General features: G+C 39.5%; 2 protein-coding genes across 2 annotated transcripts; both read left to right on the plus strand.

Moving 5' to 3' along the window:
- The first annotated feature begins 10,054 nt into the window (after positions 1-10,054).
- On the plus strand, positions 10,055-13,723 carry LOC105668921 (uncharacterized). The gene has a single exon (XM_067358059.1). It carries the CDS (start codon positions 10,055-10,057, stop codon positions 13,721-13,723), a length of 3,669 nt encoding a protein of 1,222 aa, XP_067214160.1.
- A 57-nt stretch (positions 13,724-13,780) lies between these two features.
- On the plus strand, positions 13,781-15,232 carry LOC105668916 (uncharacterized). Its single transcript, XM_012361606.2, has one exon. It carries the CDS (start codon positions 13,781-13,783, stop codon positions 15,230-15,232), a length of 1,452 nt encoding a protein of 483 aa, XP_012217029.2.
- Positions 15,233-20,041: the final 4,809 nt, after the last annotated feature.

Here is a 20,041-nt window from a genome sequence, read left to right on the forward strand (position 1 = left end):
TATCACTGGAAGTTGTTCCAAATTTCAAGTTCCCTCGATACTTTTTGTCGGCGAAACTAAAAAAACGTGGTTACCGATTGGCCTCAATTTGCAATTAATTATTATTAAACAATAGGCGATTTTCAGTTTTTTTATTGTTTTGTAGGCATCGCTAGACTGTACTGCATGCGTATACCAAATTTCAAACAATTTCAATAAAATTTGGCCAAATTACGACGATTTATATCTTAAAATTTTATTGAATTTAGGGATAAAAATTTTTCAGTTTTTTATTTTTATTATTAAAAATAAGCATCGAACAAGAAAACTGCAAATAGAAAAAAGTTCCGTCTCGTCGATCTCTACAAGCCTATATTTAAACAAATTAATGTTGCGACTTTCAAAATTTTCATGTTCTGAGACGTTTGGACAATACTTTTACAGGATTTCAAGCGCTGGGCGAATTCTTTGATCCGGGCCGTCAATTCTATCTATCTGTTACGCTCGGTCGACCCGCTGAACTTATTTTTAGCCGAGCGCGCGTTACACAGGTACAGCGTTTTGTGTGTGCGTGAGATGTGCTTGGGCTCGAAATCCCGCTGATCTTATCCGCACTCGCTTATATTGTACTTTATTTAACTATTCTTTAATGTTTTTTTTATAAACTTCTTATATCAAAAAATTTAATTTTTTGTGAAATCTTTACATATTCAGCAAGCACTAAAATACATATTGATGCGCGAAAGATGCCGAGATCATCTCTCTATTGCGCAATATATAATTACCAGGAAAATATCAGAATAACAAAAGTCTTAATTTATTTTATCCATAAATTTGTAATACGTTTTTTAGCCTATTAAAAATCAAATATCAAATAACTTTGCTCCACAAGATATCAAAACTCGAATTAAGAGTATCATTTTTAAATCATTTTGTAAACAAATTTAAGATTGCTACTTTTACTTATACATTCGACAGCAAAATTAAAGTATCACTCATTCTGCTCTCTAAAAATAGGCAAATTTCGAAAGAGTGTAACTTTGTCAAAAATGATCATAATAAAATATTCCATATTCAAATTTTAAATTTGAAATCTTTACTTTTCAGATTGGTACTTTATTAAACAAGTTACTGATTTTTTACGAAACTATACGGATACAAATAAAGAATGCAAAATGCGTTAAATTTTAAAATTTTTGTATGAACTTTGCAAAGTTTCATGACATGAATTAAAAATCGCACACAAATGCGGTTTATAGCTTTTGAAAGTGTTAATATTGAAGCAAAAATAATTTTTTTTACTTTAACATTGAATAATTTGTTGAAAAAATTGCACAACGTTCAAACAAATAAATTAAAGGTAAAGATTTACGCTTTCAAATAATGTAAACCGTATTTGTATGCGATTTATAAATCACGCATTGGAACTTCTCAAAGTAAAAAATTTTAAAATTTGACGCATCTCTTTATATTTGATGTAGCTTTGTAAAAAATCAGTAAGTCATTTACTAAAATACCGATCTCAAAAGTAAAGCTTTCAAGTTGTAAAATGCTTCTCAGAACATTTTATTATGCCTACTTTTGACGAAGTTATAAATTCTCTTGAAATTTGGAGGGCAGAACGGGTGATGCTTTAATTTTGCTGTTAAATATGTATACATCAACACATTATCATTGGATATATTTATATCATTTAAAAAAACATTTCTTATCTTACAGACAGAGCGACACTGAATCTTTACCTAGTTCATATTTACAAGTACTAAATTTATTCCCATCAATTTGATTTCTGTTCCTCTCTCTCCTACTCTCTTTGGTTATTGCCCCCCCCTTTCCTATCTTTTTTCCCTTCCTTTCCCCCCCCCCCCCTCCTCTATCTTTCTCTGTTTTTGGTAATATCTGAACTCCCTCCTTACTTCATCACCTTGGGTTTCCACACAACTCTGTGCGGATAATTTGCCGTTCTCATTACCTTTTCAACCATTTGACCAAGTTGACATTTATTCCTATGATTTTGACACTTCGGTTTTTAAGTTTTAACGTAATATTTATTATGAGTATCGAAGGCGAATCATGGGACAAAATCTATCTCTGGCTCTTCCATTAGACGTATGTATCAGTTTTTATGTTACCATTGTACAATTTATAAAAGAATACCATATGTTAATTTACACGGGCAATAATTTTTACAGTTTCAATTATATCTCCACATTGGATTCTAATTAATAGGAAGAAATCAATGCGTAGCTCGTACCGTTTATTTATTTAATTTTTAATGTTCCGACTATCAAGACATTGTATTTATTTTGTAATTTATGGTAAATGTCACTGAAGAAGGCCTAACATAGGCAGAAACGTTTTGAATGTATTTTATATCTATAATATAATTTGATTTTATGCACGAACACCTTGCAACGGCTCTTTTCGCCTCTCATCCCTAATTATTTCTTATTTTTATAAACACGATTTCAAAAATATGCAAAAGTATGCTTTTAAAAAATAACTTATAAACAAAACTTACCACTGTTGCGTATCCATAATTTTTGTCTTGCATCTTGCTTTGATGGAAATCTAAATAAATGTGAATCTGTAGTATATCGTCCGTTACGACAATTTTTATAAGCACATTTATCATAAATTGTTTCCATTGTCCACTGATTATTTATTATACTTTATTTAATAAATGTTAAATATGTTTCATAAACTTTTTAAATATAAAACTAAAAAACTATATAAATTAAAGGATAAAGTTCCGATTAGCGGAACCCTCCGATTTTTTTGAAACTACACTATTTTTTGTATTTTTGCACGTTGATTACGAATATGATAATGAAAATTGCCGACAAGGTCATTTTCAAGGTCAAAACATTAAAAAACTGAAAAAATATCATTTTTTTAACATTATTTCAATAAATATTGACGTAACAAACAAATGTTTCAAATAAAAGTTGTAATTCTTGTAAAAATACATTATTTATGTTCTATGCATTTTTTGTGTAAAACTGATAATTTTCGAGAAAATTGACGTTAAAGATTGAAAACTTTGGTAAACAGGTAGGCCTTAGCTTGCATGCGCATGCCGTTCAAGAATGTAGCGGCGTGTGTGCGTATACAATTTATGTATATTTATTAAATCTTTGCCTTGCTAAAAATCTAATGAGTCTACAATATACTAAAAATACTAGATACTGAAAAGATTAGCAAGACCCAAACGCAAGGTGTGTGCGCGCAGAAAGTTTATATGAATTAAATCTTCGCCTTACTAAAAGTATGAGTCTACAATATACTAAAAATATTAGATACTGAAAAGATTAGCAAGACCCCTACGCAAGGTGAAGAGCATATTGTGTTTGAAAGTTATTTTAAACTTCTATAATAGTGACTAGCCATGTAATAGGCGGGGGAAGGGGCAGAGCCCCTCCCCCTGCACCCCCCTCCCCGCCTGCGTCTTCTGCCTCCTTGGGGGGGCTTCGCCCCCCCTAACCCTTCTTTTTTCGTCCCCCCGAACCCCCCCTACCTGTTTACCAAAGTTTTTAATGTTTAACGTCAATTTTCTCGAAATTTATCAGTTTTACACAAAAAATGCATAGGACATAAATGATGTATTTTTACAAAAACTACAACTTTTATTTGAAACATTTTTTTGTTACATCAATATTTCTCAAAATAATCTCAAAAAAGTGATATTTTTTCATATTTTCTGACCTTGTTTTGACCTTGAAAATGACCTAGTCGGCAATTTTCATTATCATATTCGTAATCAGCGCGCCAAACTACATAAAATAGTGGAGTTTCAAAAAAATCGGAGGGTTCCGCTAATCGAAACTCCACCCAAATTAAATAACAATTAAACAGAAATAAAAGAAAATATAAAAACGATATTTTATAAAACGATAATATTGCAAAATGAGAAATGTGAAACGAAGCTGCACGGTAACATACAGACTTTCCGTTGCACACTGACTATGAGCGTAGCGTATTTATTTCAATTTTTACCGAGATGCTCGCTGTTTACTTGTTTTGCTAGGACAGTGCTCGGAATTTGTTGAACATTTCAGCCAATTTCCGCGGTATACCCCTTTTTTGTCTCCATACCGCGCTTGCTGCAGCCGCTAGGGTCAACGCCGCCGAGCGTTAGGAACGGCACTATTTAATTATTAGTGGATTCTTCTCCCTATTTATTAAAATTATTAAAAATTTATTAAAATTTATTAAAAATAAATTTATTAATAAATTTATTAAGTGAAAATATTTCAATAGATTTCCACATCACCCATGAGGTACTAATGCTGACGCGTTTTTTTTAAAGTGGTTTTTTCAGTAGATCCGCTCCACTGAAGATAAAAATGCGTCAGCATTAGTACCTCATGGATAATGTGGAAATCTATTGAAGTATTTTCACTTAATAAATTTAATAATAAATTTATTTTTAATAAATTTTAATAAATTTTTTAAAATTTTAATAAATAGGGAGAAGAATCCACTCATAATTAAATAGTGCCGCTCCTAACGCTCGGCGGCGTTGATCCTAGCGGCTGCAGCGAGCGCGGTGTGGAGAAGAAAGAAGGCGTATACCGCGGAAATCGGCAGAAATGTTCAACAAATTCCGAGAACTGTGCTAAGAGATTGTTTTATAAAACTATAATCTCTCTCAGGACTGTCGATGATATATATATACTGTGAGTCACAAAATTATTCGCTCAGTCGAGAATGCAACAAAGATGAATGAAATAATGAGACAACAAAGGACTTTTTGAAATTTTTTAATTTGGAAATACATAATTTACAGTTCAATATAACAGAATTGTAAAAAAATTTGGAACATTGTGGTTTATAATTACAGGAAAACAGGTTATAACAATTCTTTACACGTTTCCACGTCACAAAATTGTTCGCTTATATTGTAGAAATTATTATTTTAATAAAATTTATACTTAGTGGGATATCCTTTTTGTTTTATAGCTTCGGCAAGTCTTTTTGGCATCGATCCTACTATTTTTTTCAAATAATCGCTGTCTATTTTTTGTTATTCCTTTTGTAATCTATTTTGCAACTCAGTTTTGCTTGTAATAGAATGTTTGCGAATTTTTTCCGTAGTACTCTTCGAACTGTTTCGTGGGAAACTTCTTTTTCAGAGAAATTTTGAAGAAGTGAGTTTATTCGGGGAGCACTTATCTTCGGATTTTCTTTAACTTTCCTAACTACAAACGCTCTTCTGAGGAATTTGTAAGGCTTAGGATGAACGAGAGGTTCTTTTTTAAATAATAAATCGTCTTGTAAAACAACACTGGTACTATATTTAATACACAAATTAATACACGAGGAAAAGAGGGGGTCGCGATATGCCACGTTCCCTTTTTCCAAAAGTTAATAAAGAGTTTCTTATTAAAGGTACGCTCACCTTTGTTAAACACTAAGTGCACACTCGCACCTTCTACTTTCAATTGTTCTTTTAACACTTTTTTATTAGAAAAACTCCGGACCAGTACACGCTCGCACGGCCGTAAAGATACTCTCTATACTGTTCGTCTTCGTCGTTCTCTCTTATATCGTAGCTCCGAATTAACGACTCCGATTTTTCCCTATTTGTCTCTTCTTTCTAATAGATGGCATTAATCGCCTAATACACGTGTGGCCTACCGACGCTTGTCGCGAATGGTCTCACTATATATATATATATTACCTATATTCTTACAGTTTTCGGCCATCCTGATATGTTGTTCGTCCTCGAACATCAACGAGTATATCACTATATGTAAATATAATAATTACAAAGTTATTTCCTAACAAATCAACGTTTATAATCTGTTTTTACTTATGATTAAAGTCGCAGAAACTTGTAACAATATATTAGAACTGTTTATTTCTTTATTTTTCCTGTCTTTTATTTTCTAACTTATTTTCTATTTGTTAATCTATTCTATTTTATTTATTTATTTTAAACTTATTTGCTTAACCTATTCTATTTTATTTATTTATTTTAAACTTATTTGCTACGTTTTCCTTGTATTTTCAGACTTATTACTATATTTAATTTCAAATATCGCAAGCAAAAATTTTTTTTTTTTTTTTTTATAACAATATTCTTCGCATATTAATCGCTAGTTTTTCCATTTATTTTAATATCATTATCGCTTCCTTTAACAGGCTCATTTATACGGATCCATGGTTTTATTTTATCGGATGACAAAATTGTATTTAATGGTTTTTGAGTAATATTGTATCCTGGAATGTCCGTTACTACAAATCGATTTTTCTTTAATACAGCTTTAATATGATAGGGTCCTTTGAATTTAGGAGCTAATTTTATATTGGTTCCCGGTTTGTGCTGTACAATCTTTATAAGAACTAAGTCTCCTACATTGTATTTAGTATTTCTTTTATGCCGCTTATCATATTGTATTTTATTGTACTCTTGCAATTTTCGGTTTACTATTTGTGCAGAATCTCGTGCTTTCATTCGCTCGGTTTCAAAATATTGTTCGTCAGTTAGCAACAGATCAATTAAGGAACGCAAATATTCATCTTCTTTGTATCGTTGTTCGTATCCTAATAATAGCTTACTTGGAGTTGAATTAATCGCTTTATTCAGAGTATTATTTATAACATATTGTGTCGTACTCAATTTGTCTTTCCATTCATTTGGTTCATTTGTTAGTTTAGATAAAGTAGATTTTAGAAAACGATTCACCCGTTCTACCTGGCCATTAGCCCAGGGGGATGCTACCGCTGTTTTTACCTGCTTTATTTCTCTATTTTTTACAAATTCTGTAAAATTATTCGACGTAAAAGCGGTACCTCGATCACTAATAATTCTTTTGGGATTGCCAAATAAATGAAACAAAAAGGTTAAATAATTTATAACCTCGTCTGAACCAGTGGATTTTGTAGCAAAAAGCCATACAAATTTAGTGAATGCGTCTACTATAATAAGAATATGTTTGAATTTATCATTAGTCTCTGGTAATGGGCCAAAATGATCTATGTGTAAAGTTTTGAACGGTTCGGAATCTTTTTCGAATATCTCCATTTCGCCTTTAGGTTTGCCTGCTGCCAGTGAATACGATAAACATTTAACGCAATTGTCTATATATTGTCGAACTTTAAGTTTTAAACAAGGAAACCAATAATGGCTAGTTATTCTGTGTATGGTTTTATCTATTCCAACGTGACCTATTTCATCGTGATTTATCCGTATAATAGTATTAACCATATTTTCTGGTACAACAAATAAATCTTTATCTTTGTATTTTCTAAAAAGAAGGCCATCTATTAAGGTGAAATATTTGCTCCCCTTCAGCTCTATGTTTTCTGCTATTTCTTTGAGTTTTACGTCCGTCAATTGCTTGAACATAAGTTCATCTTCGGCTGTTATCGCGTTGACTGTTATTACATTGCGGCTCAGAAAATCTACATGCAGCATTTTATCAGAAGGTCGATGCAGCATTTCGAATTTATAATTTTGTAAAGCCAATGTCCAACGCGCGATTCGAGGATTGATATTCACCTTCCGCATGGCTAAAGCCAACGAATTACAGTCGGTTATGACCTTAAAAGTGATTCCTTGCAAATATACATGAAAGCGTTCGATTGCTTTTACTATTGCCAAGGTCTCCAGCTCAAAGCTATGATAATTTCTCTCGGCGTCACTGGTTGCTTTACTGAAATACGCGATTGGTGCCATAGCGCCCGAATTTTGTTTTTGGAGTAAGATCGCTCTGAAACCATGATTGCTTGCATCCGTATGGAGCTCGGTTTCAGCCGTTGGATTATAGATGCACAAGACCGGCGAAGAGGTCAATTCTTTCTTTAATAAATCGAATGATTTCATGCACTCCTGGCTAAAGTCGAAATTAACATCTTTTTTTGTTAAAAATTGTAATGGTCTGGCTTTTACAGCGTAATCCTGTATAAACTTTCGAAAATAACCAGTCAGTCCGAGAAAACCTTGTATTTGTCTTATATTTTTTGGATAAGCATAATCGGATATAGCTTGAATATGTCTTTTGTTTATCGTAATACCTTTGGCAGACACTAGATATCCGAGATATTCAATTTCCCTCTTTAGAAATAGGCATTTAGCCAAATTTAATTCTAAATTGTATTTTCGTAGTGTTATTAGTACTTCTTTCAATATTGTTAAATTTTCAATGATAGACGACGTCGCGATTAAAATGTCATCCATATATAAGAGTATCTTGTTACTACGTACCATTGGTTCAAAAACATATAATATTCTTTTCTGAAATTCTGCAGGGGCCTCAGAATATCCAAATGGCATTTTGGTATATTCATACTGTCCATGAGGTGTTGCAAACGAAAAATATTTTGTATCCTCAGGATGTATTTTTATTTGGTGGAATCCATCTCGCAAATCTAACTTAGTATATATTTCTTTACCGTACAGCTGATCTATTTGATCTTCAATAATTGGAAAGGGATATTTTTGAGGAAATACCCTTTGATTAAGCGGTCTTAAATCTATGCACATACGCTTCCTTCCGTCTCTTTTATTTACTAATACAACTCGAGAACAGTAAGGTGAGATACTTGGTTTTATAATTTCTCGCTTTAATAAATCCTCCGTAATATCGAAAAGCTCCTTTTTTTCTACGAACGACATTTGTCTTGGCGCGTAACGAAATAAGGATGAATCTTTTAAATGTACTCTTATATTATAATTATCAGTAACAGGCTCGACTTTTATTTTTTCAACTTCGTAAAAGACATTCAAGAGAGAATTTTTAATCCGAAAGTCTAAGTTATTATCCAAATTTTCCATTATAATATCATCCTGTGTTTTTTCATTTATCAATTTAATCGAAAATATAGTATTATCTAATTCATGGGTGTCATTTAAACATTCAAAATCAAACCGACCGTTGCAGAAAGTTAATTTCAATCTAGCTTTCGTAAAAAATTCTCGACCTAGCAACATATCAAAAGCAATAGTATTATCATCTACTACATAAAAAATAATATCAAACCATTGATTCTTTAATTTCTCAAGACAGATCTGATCGCATATCTTACCGTAAACTTTAATGACTGTGTTAACGATCGAGCTTCGCGCTGCGTGCGTTATGTCGTTTTTATAATTTCTTTTTCGTCATATATTTCTATAATTTTGTCTTTATAATTCGTTATCGTATACGTTGTAACAAATTCACATTAACGGGCAGAATATGATCATGTTTAGCGTTCGCCGCGGAAAAACATGCCTCGGTAAACAATCTCGAGTGAGCCGCTGCTATTGTTTTTATTTTTACTTCTAACAGCGAAGGCCACGAGAGAAGCGTTGAAAAGACGAAAATTTCAAAATCATCAGAGATAGCGTTCCCCTCTCTAGCGCTTGAGTTTAGATCTGCGCGAATCATCATCGATCATCTGGCCCTCTCTCCGATGTGAAAAAGGCGGTCGCAAGCCGATCAACCGGACAGGCGTTTCACTCGGTCATTTTTGAAAAACCAGAAGCTTTCTTCAATTCCGAGTAAGAAGACGCTTCAAGTCGCTGAGTGCTAGTAATTAGTTTTCTCATTTTTTGTCTCAAGCGTACGAAAGCTTAGTTCGGGCTTCGAAATCAGCTGTTTCTCGAATCTTTTCTTTTTTGCGAGATTTAGACGCTTGTCGCGTGAACGTAATCGACGGGCTTAATCGCCAGCGAACTTTTGTTAATTTCGTTTGATTAATTATTGACAATAAAGTGCATTATTCTGCAAGTATCATCGCTCTACAAACATTTATCGCGCTCATACGATTTGATCCGTTTCCCCGCGTCTGCGGGTCCTCACTTTTCGCTCACTTAATTCCATTTAGCTCTCTTTCTCTCGCTCGGTTGCCGGTTCGTGCGACCGCCAGCGTTCTCTCTCCTTCTCGTTCCTTTCGCTGCTCGCTCCGTTCTTTCCTTGCCGCCAATCTTACCCTTCGCTCTCTCTGAGCGCACCCGGCACCTCTCTGTTCCGATCGGAGTCTCATTTCGATCGCGAACAAAAATTTGGTCCTTCGAGCCGGATTAAGGGCAATCAGTGCGGCGCGTTAAAGTGACTGGACAAAGGGGAACAATTCGTATATCACCATGAGTGAACTGTTAGCGAAACAGCAAGCATTGTTTCATTCAATCTCCCGGTCACTTGACAATTTTCGAAAGGTCGGGAAAAACAATTACACACCCGCAAAAATACGATCGCGAGTGTCCGCCCTGAAAGAGACATGGGCTCAGTGCATTGAGACGCATTCATCGTTGCTGCAAGCCGTGCCAGAAGCAAAGCGAGAGTCGGTCGACTACTTCCGGAGTCAGCTTTTCGACACACACGAAGACGTCTATCAGGAGACCCTGGACTACATGGCGGAGCGTCTCGAGAAGATCGAACCGCCGATGACTTCCACCTCGGCAAATCATCGCGCCAGTGAGTCTTCATCAGCCTTTTCGCTGTCTCATCTACCACCCATCAGCATTCCACCGTTTTCGGGCAAGTACGACGAATGGGAAAGTTTTCGCGATCGTTTTTCGTCGCTCATTATCCACAATAAGGACTTGTCCGCGTTCGCGCGTATGCACTTCTTATCTTCGAGCTTGACCGGGCGCGCTCTGGACGCGATTAAGAACATTCCAGTAACAGCCGACAATTTCGAGATCGCTTGGAAAACTCTGGTGTCGCGCTATGAGAATAAACGTCGCTTGGTCGATATTCATGCCGCGTCGCTGTGTAATCTCCCGAGTGTTTCACGCGAGTCAGCTTCGGAATTAAACGAACTACGAGATAAAGCCAATCAAGCTATCGCGTCTCTAAAAACACTCAAGCGATCATCCGAAGACATTCTGAACGATCTCCTCGTGTATACAGTCTCTCAAAAACTCGATCCTGCTACGCGAAAAGCGTGGAAGCTCAAAGGGGGGGACGAAACGGCTATTCCGTCATACGCAGATCTCGATCGCTTCATCGCCTCTCGCGCTCGCGCTCTCGAGGAATTGGCGCCTCCAAGCGCTACGAAACAAGCACGGTCGCAAAGGACAACGAGCGCGACGGCGTCCGCAACGTCCGCAATCTCGTGCCCACTGTGCAAATCGGCTCACTTTATCAACAAGTGTCCGCAGTTTATTAAGAAAAACCCGATACAACGTGCGGAAATCATCAAAAGCAGCAACCGTTGCATGAACTGCTTGAGCGCAAAACACGCAGTAAAGTCGTGCCCCAGCAAATACGCCTGTCGCACGTGTCAGCAAAAGCATCACTCGATGCTACACCTTAATGCAGATTCTCCGTCAGTCGAAACAGCCAGCCCGCTCGACTCCAATGCGCAAGCAAAGACCGCTGAGACTGCTGCTGTATTAAATATGACGACCAAAACTCTTTCGCGACCTCACGTGTTGCTGGCAACCGCTAAAGTCCAGGCTCGGACAGCATCAGGTCGCGCCATCGTCGTTCGAGCATTAATCGACCAAGGCTCGGAAATAACTTTTATGACCGAACGACTCGCGCGGATCCTAAAAGTGCGCCGCGTTCGCGCACCGGTTGCCATTTCAGGCGTCGGAAGCTTCGACGCTGGCTCTTGTCGTTTCACCGCAAACATAATTCTTTCTCCTTGCGACAACTCGAAGCCGGCCCTCGAGATTTGCGCGTCTATAATGAAGTCGCTGACGAGCTACGCCCCGTCGCCTGCGGTCTCTCCCGTCAATTGGGATCATCTCGCGGATTTTTCTCTCGCGGATCCGGATCCTCTCAGCGCAGATCCAATTGATCTGCTCTTAGGCGCCGATCTTTATGCTAATCTAATTCTCGAGGGCGTGCGAAAGGGCGAAAGCGGCCAACCTGTGGCGCAAAATACCGTCTTTGGATGGATCATCTCGGGCTCGACGGCGACTCGTGAGGACTCACGTCACGTCACCGTCCAGCATTGCGCAAACAATCTATCACTCGATAAGCTTCTCCAGAATTTTTGGGAGATCGAGGAGCTGCCGCGACAGACACTACTCAGCCCCGAGGAGCAGCATTGCGAGGAGCATTTTGTGTCGACGCACTCGCGCGATTCGAACGGTCGGTACATCGTGCGTCTCCCATTCAAGCGAGGCCCTCCGATCGAAATCGGAAGCTCGCATGGGACCGCCAAACGCTTGTTGCAAGGATTGCAGCAACGCTTCAATGAAAATCCGCAATTAAAAGCGGAATACAGTGATTTTCTTAGCGAGTATGAGCGAATGGGACATATGCGAACCATAACGTCTCCCGGGCCCGACTCAGCGCAATGTGTTTACATTCCGCATCACCCGGTTATTCGCGAGAGCAGCGTTACCACGCACTTGCGCGTCGTGTTTAACGCCTCGAGCCGCACTGGGAATGGATCGACGCTAAATGATCATTTGCTCGCGGGTCCGAAATTGCAGACCGACTTAGCGGCGGTAATTCTACGATGGAGACAGTTTCGCTACGTTTATGCCGCCGATATCGCAAAAATGTATCGCCAAATACGAGTAGATCCTCGCGACGTCGACTACCAGCGAATCTTGTGGTTCCGTGATAACGACCACAGCGTACAAGCGTATCAGTTGCTCACGGTGACATACGGTACGGCTTCGGCGCCCTTTTTAGCACTTCGCGTGCTTCGTCAGCTTGCTCAAGACGAAGGAGATGCGTTTCCCTTGGCGGTCTCGGTGCTCCAAGATCATATTTACGTCGATGATGTCCTCTTCGGGGCGGACGACATTCCGATGCTTCGACAAATCCGCGAACAGCTGTGCACACTGTTAGCCCGAGGTCAGTTCGAATTGCGAAAGTGGGTCAGCAACTCGTCAAAATTATTGAGCGACATCGCCGTCGAAAATCACGGGTTAGCTTGCTCTAAAATTCTACAAAATAATGAGCACATAAAAATTCTCGGTATCAGCTGGAATCCGGCGTCGGACGTCTTCGAATTTCGCGTGTCACTTCCTCTCTCGATTCCAAACACAAAACGGGCGATCTTATCCACCATCGCGAAGCTGTTCGATCCACTCGGTTGGAGCACGCCCGTGACAATTTCAGCCAAAATCCTTCTGCAAAAATTGTGGCAGCTTAAAGTGGACTGGGATGAAACTATTCCATTAACATTGGTAAGCCAGTGGGAGTCCATAAAAACGTCGCTGGTCGACCTAAACGGGCAGCGACTCGCTCGCTGGATACAGCAAGGATCCGATACAATGGAATGCGAGCTTCACGGCTTCTCTGACGCGTCTACCACTTCTTACGCCGCCGCCGTTTATCTTAGGCTCACATCCATCTCTGGGGAGATAACTTCCGCGTTGCTTGTCGGAAAATCAAAAGTCGCGCCGATCAAATCATTAAGTATTCCTCGGTTGGAGCTAGCCGCGACCGTCCTTCTGTCTCGGTTGATGGAATTCGTGCGTAACTCTCTCCGTCTCACCACAGCTTCATGTCATTGCTGGACGGATTCAACCGTCGTGCTTGCGTGGGTGAGTCAACCGCCGTCGAGGTGGAAAACTTTCGTGGCAAATCGCGTGTCCGAAATCCAATCCCGGATTCCATTTGCCTCCTGGAAACATGTTCCAACCGGGGACAATCCTGCCGATTGCGCATCTCGCGGAATTCTTGATAGCCAGCTCGCTACCCACAAACTTTGGTGGCAGAGACCAACGTGGTTGCGTCTTCCGGCATCTGAATGGCCCGCACTGGTTGACTCTTCGTCCGAAGCGCCTCTCGAACAGCGACTTTGCGCCGCCGCTCATGTAGTAAATCCACCGGAGCCGTGAGATCTATCGAAACGCTACTCCTCATGGCCTAAACTCATACGCGTTACCGCGTACATCATGCGCTTCGCTCATCGGCTTCGTCACCGGGCAACGCATCAGGTAACGATCAATGAAGCTCCATCCGCCCTTTCGGCGAGCGAATGCCGAACCGCGCGAGATTTCTGGCTTCAGCGCGCTCAGGAGGAATTATTTCCAGTAGATCGAAAGGCGCTACAAAATCAAAAGGCCCTGTCCTCAAAGAGCCGACTCCTCTCTCTTAATCCTTTTCTGGGCAGAGATAAATTAATTCGCGTTGGCGGGCGGTTGTCCAACGCTCTCATTGCCCTTCCACGCAAACATCCCGTCATTCTCGCGTCGTATCCACTGGTGACGCTCCTAGCTCATCACGCTCATCTGCGATCCCTTCACGCCGGCACTCAACTCACGCTCGCAACATTGCGTCGCGAATTCTGGATAATCCGAGCTCGAAGCGTGGTAAAAGCGGTGATAAATCAGTGCATAGTCTGCACTCGAGAAAAGGCGGCGACGCAAACGCAGCTGATGGGCGACTTGCCGACGGTGCGAGTCGCGCCTCCCGCACGCGCGTTTTTGCATTGCGGTGTTGATTACGCCGGTCCGGTCTCAATTCGAGCGATGTCCGGCCGCGGCGTTAAATCACACAAGGCGTACATCGCCGTTTTCATATGTATGGCGACTCGCGCTATCCACCTAGAAGTCGTCGAGGGCTATGCCACCTCGGCATTTCTAGGAGCTTACTCTCGATTTTGCGCACGACGAGGACTTCCAGAGTCCATGTACTCCGACAACGGAACTACTTTCGTGGGGGCCGAGCGCGAGTTATCTATAGCCTTCCGAGCGGCTCTTCGCGAGCCTGAATTTCTAAATCGCACGGCCACGGATAATGTAACATGGCGTTTTATTCCTCCATCGGCTCCACATTTCGGCGGGCTCTGGGAGGCAGGTGTCCGAAGCGTAAAACACCACCTCCGTAGGATAGTTGGGTCTCACACTCTGACCTTCGAAGAATTCACTACCGTGCTCTGTAACATCGAAGCATGTCTAAATTCTCGGCCTCTCGCCCCGCTTACTGATACCGTCGACGATTACGAGCCGCTCACGCCAGGCCACTTTTTAATAGGATCTGCCTTGACTACGCCTCCGGAACAATCAGTACTGGAAATCAACGAGAATCGTCTGTCCCGATGGCAACTAGTGCGACAGCTGACGGAGCGATTTTGGAAAATTTGGCAAAATGACTATGTAAACACGCTTCAACAACGGGTGAAGTGGCGAAAAGTAGCCAAAGATTCTGTTCGAGTCGGCAAATTAGTACTGCTAAAAAACTCATTGCTCCCGCCGTGCAAATGGGAACTAGGGCGCATTCTAGAGTGCCATGCGGGCCCTGACAACCTCACGCGTGTTGTCACAGTCAAAACCATCTCCGGCGAGTACAAACGACCGCTAGTAAAAATATGTCTCCTACCGATCGACATGGAGTCGACAAATTAGAACGCGCTAGTTCTTGAGATAACAGCTGATCGCCTCCATCAAATGATCATTCTATCTGTAAAATAACTTTTATAAAATTTTTGTTTGCTGCGATGTATAATTACCGTCATTCTTTCGAAACGATCATTTCAAGGCGGGCGGTATGTTAACGATCGAGCTTCGCGCTGCGTGCGTTATGTCGTTTTTATAATTTCTTTTTCGTCATATATTTCTATAATTTTGTCTTTATAATTTGTTATCGTATACGTTGTAACAAATTCACATTAACGGGCAGAATATGACCATGTTTAGCGTTCGCCGCGGAAAAACATGCCTCGGTAAACAATCTCGAGTGAGCCGCTGCTATTGTTTTTATTTTTACTTCTAACAGCGAAGGCCACGAGAGAAGCGTTGAAAAGACGAAAATTTCAAAATCATCAGAGATAGCGTTCCCCTCTCTAGCGCTTGAGTTTAGATCTGCGCGAATCATCATCGATCATCTGGCCCTCTCTCCGATGTGAAAAAGGCGGTCGCAAGCCGATCAACCGGACAGGCGTTTCACTCGGTCATTTTTGAAAAACCAGAAGCTTTCTTCAATTCCGAGTGAGAAGACGCTTCAAGTCGCTGAGTGCTAGTAATTAGTTTTCTCATTTTTTGTCTCAAGCGTACGAAAGCTTAGTTTCGGGCTTCGAAATCAGCTGTTTCTCGAATCTTTTCTTTTTTGCGAGATTTAGACGCTTGTCGCGTGAACGTAATCGACGGGCTTAATCGCCAGCGAACTTTTGTTAATTTCGTTTGATTAATTATTGACAATAAAGTGCATTATTCTGCAAGTATCATCGCTCTACAAACATTTATCGCGCTCATACGATTTGATCCGTTTCCCCGCGTCTGCGGGTCCTCACTTTTCGCTTACTTAATTCCATTTAGCTCTCTTTCTCTCGCTCGGTTGCCGGTTCGTGCGACCGCCAGCGTTCTCTCTCTTCTCGTTCCTTTCGCTGCTCGCTCCGTTCTTTCCTTGCCGCCAATCTTACCCTTCGCTCTCTCTGAGCGCACCCGGCACCTCTCTGTTCCGATCGGAGTCTCATTTCGATCGCGAACAGACTGAACTATTAATGCCTTTCAAATTTAAATTTCTCCCAACTTGAAGCAATTTGTTATCAATAAAATATTTGGTGTAAATTGATTTTCGAATTAGATTTACAGGGCTACCCGTATCTACCAGTGCACCGAAAAATTTATTTTTGTTACCTAGACTGCAGACCGATATATAGGGTGTCTCGTGTTCGATCACGCATACGCTGTGTGCGGCAATTCCCGATGAAATAGGCGCTTCTGCTTCCTCCTCGGTCTCCTCCGATGTATCTTGTACAAGATGATTCAATGTAGATCCAGATGCAGTTTTCTTTTTCGGGCAGGCTGAACTAAGATGTCCCTGCTGGCCACAACTAAAGCAAGTACCGTTAGCCAGTCGGCAGTCTTTCAACACATGTCCCACTTTTTTGCAATATGTACACACTTTTTCCTGAAAAGAGGTCGTCGGCTTTGAAGGCAATTTAGAGTCTGTCCCTGGCCTACGAACCATCACATTGTCTTCCGTGATTCCCCGAATATGCTCGATGAATTCAGGTACACTCGTCGCTCTCGCGTCCAATGCAAATCTTCTGAGAAAAGGATCTCTAACTCCATCGGCTAGTAGTTCGATTTTTTCCTTTTCTGAAAGTTTTAAGAATTGCATTAATTTCAGTTTATCCTCAACGTAATTGATAAACTTTTCCGAGTGCGATTTCCAAACACGACTGTTGATCCTGGCTAGGGTCATTGTAATTGTTTCCTTTCGTTCAAAATAGGATCGCAATTGATATCTAAATTCTTCCCAGGTAGCAACCGAATCCACCGGTTGGCGGTTGTACCAATCTAAGGCACGGCCACTCAGCTGATTTACCGCCGCTAGCACCAGGACTCCATCCGATATTTGGTACATCCTTGAAACACCAACAATTCGGTCAATCCACGTAACAACATTTTCTTCTTCCTTTCCAGCGAAAGTGGGGATCAATTTTGCCGTAAATTTAATTTGATTCCAATTGTGAAATGCATTACTTGATGACCCGGCAACCGACTGGGCTGACGTTCTTGATCGCGCTCGGGGAGACTCATTATTTGTCTGCGAAGGTCCTGAACGATTAGCTTCAAGGGCCTGCAACACTGCCTGCACAATTTCCTGTACATTCAAGTTAGTCTGATTTCCCGGCACCGCATTTCCCTCTTCATTGCGTCGAACATTATTCAAATTTGCGTCGACATTTTCTGGAGCACTTGCTACTCCACTTGTTATTTCTAAAGAGGAGGGATGCCCTTCATCTTCTGCATTTCGACTATCATAAATCGGACCGGCAAGCATTATTTGCTCTGGCCACCCGTTTCTTTCGAAATTATCTATCAGGCGATCACAGAGTGCGGCGCGCGAACCTCGGATGTCCAAATTGTGCTGTCGCGCCAGCTCTCGGAGCCCATCCACATTCAGCTGCTCTAATTGCACGCGACTCATAGCGAATGCTCACGTATCGATAACGACAACGATCCAAGACAATGATCGGTAGCGCCTTAGTCGATATCACAGGACACTCAGTTATCCTTCCCTATCGGCAAAATCTAATAATTGGAAGATCCGCCAGAGTGATCCAGCTTGGATTTCGTTTCCGATTTCTCGCACTTTCTAGAACTTTCGTTCTGCAAATGGCGGTATCCCGACTTCCGGTTTCTCGAACCTTCTATATTCGGCTATCCGGCTCACACTTGTCACGTTACCACTGGAATTATTGTTTCTTTCACTTTTGTAATTAATTGTTCTCTTTCGCAGCTCTCCTTTTATACGGAAAACAGCCGCGTATACCATTCGGCTTCACTTCTCTTAAAGCACGTGTACAGTCAACTTCTTTCGGAGTTCACCGAAATTACCGAATTTTCGTTAATCCCACTTCTGACGCGTTAACTGTAAGGTTTAGGATGAACGAGAGGTTCTTTTTTAAATAATAAATCGTCTTGTAAAACAACACTGGTACTATATTTAATACACAAATTAATACACGAGGAAAAGAGGGGGTCGCGATATGCCACGTTCCCTTTTTCCAAAAGTTAATAAAGAGTTTCTTATTAAAGGTACGCTCACCTTTGTTAAACACTAAGTGCACACTCGCACCTTCTACTTTCAATTGTTCTTTTAACACTTTTTTATTAGAAAAACTCCGGACCAGTACACGCTCGCACGGCCGTAAGGATACTCTCTATACTGTTCGTCTTCGTCGTTCTCTCTTATATCGTAGCTCCGAATTAACGGCTCCGATTTTTCCCTATTTGTCTCTTCTTTCTAATAGATGGCATTAATCGCCTAATACACGTGTGGCCTACCGACGCTTGTCGCGAATGGTCTCACTATATATATATATATTACCTATATTCTTACAAATTTAATAATTTCTTTCTACCACGGCCTGTTTTATTTTCTATTCGTCCTTCTTCTTCGTATCGTTTAATAACGTATCGCGCCGTCAAATAACTTTTACAAACAATACTTCCAATTTCTCTTAAAGATTTACTATTTTTTCAATAAAAAATAATTAATTTCCTAACTTCAAGATTTGTTTCTTTGCTTTTTCTGCCCATGATAATGAATTATTGAAACGAGAAGTTAAAAATTGAAATCGATGTTTACTGAATGCTTTTCTATGTTATACTGACTATCTTAAGCAACAATCAGAAATAAATACCCATCGAAGTTAGTAGACTGCATTTGTTTTAGTCGATTCATAGCGTGAGCGAATAATTTTGTGACGTGAAATCGTGTAAAGAATTGTTATGACCTGCTTTTTTGTAATTATAAACCACAATATTTCAAATTTTTTTTACGATTCTGTTATATTGAACTGTAAATTATGAATTTCCAAATTAAAAAATTTCAAAAAGTCCTTTGTTGTTTCATTATTTCATTCATTTTTGTTGCATATTTTTATTTATCAATCTTTTATAAATAACATTTTTAAAATAATTTTTGACAATATCTGATTTATAAAGGATTGGTAAATACACAATTTTTAAAAAGAGCAATTTTTAGGGTAGTCATATTTTAAAAAATAAACAAGTATTTGATCCGACCAATATAGTTTCAAGTTTTATGACACGGTTTTTTTCAATTGATATACAATATTTGTTTTAGAAAAAATTAAAGTCTTCCAGAACAAGCACACAAAATTTTGTGTATGTGTAGTGTTAAGAATATAGAATTAGATTTTAAAACTTAATTGTTAAATGAAACTTTGTGCGGTGCACACTTGCTTGCGGCGGTTCATGACTATAGTCCTCTCAAATTATAAATAAAAAGATTATTTTTACTGTCTAGCTTGCATTCGTGTTTAATATGTATTTTTACATCTATTATAGTTTACGTGTAAACGCCCAACCCTGGCTTTTAATATTCAAAATAAGTTATTGGTCATTACTGTATGAAATATCTATAAGAGTTTATCATCTTTTTAAATATTGACAAAAATGCAATACTTTATTTGCACACGCGCACGCACACACACACACACACACACACACACAAAATTATAGAAGTAATTTATTGAAATAATTTAAATGTACATTTTCAAATTGCACAGGTTATTGAAAATAAATCATCTTTTGCTAAATAAACTGTAAATGCAAAAATAAATGCTACAATACATGTATTTACAATACGTGTGTATTTATATTTCAAATCTGATTGATATACATAATCATGTTTTACAAGTATGCATTACCGACACTTTGTAGATATAGCACATATCG

This window comes from Linepithema humile, chromosome 6, assembly GCF_040581485.1.
Source record: "Linepithema humile isolate Giens D197 chromosome 6, Lhum_UNIL_v1.0, whole genome shotgun sequence".
In the NCBI taxonomy this organism is placed as follows: domain Eukaryota; kingdom Metazoa; phylum Arthropoda; class Insecta; order Hymenoptera; family Formicidae; genus Linepithema; species Linepithema humile.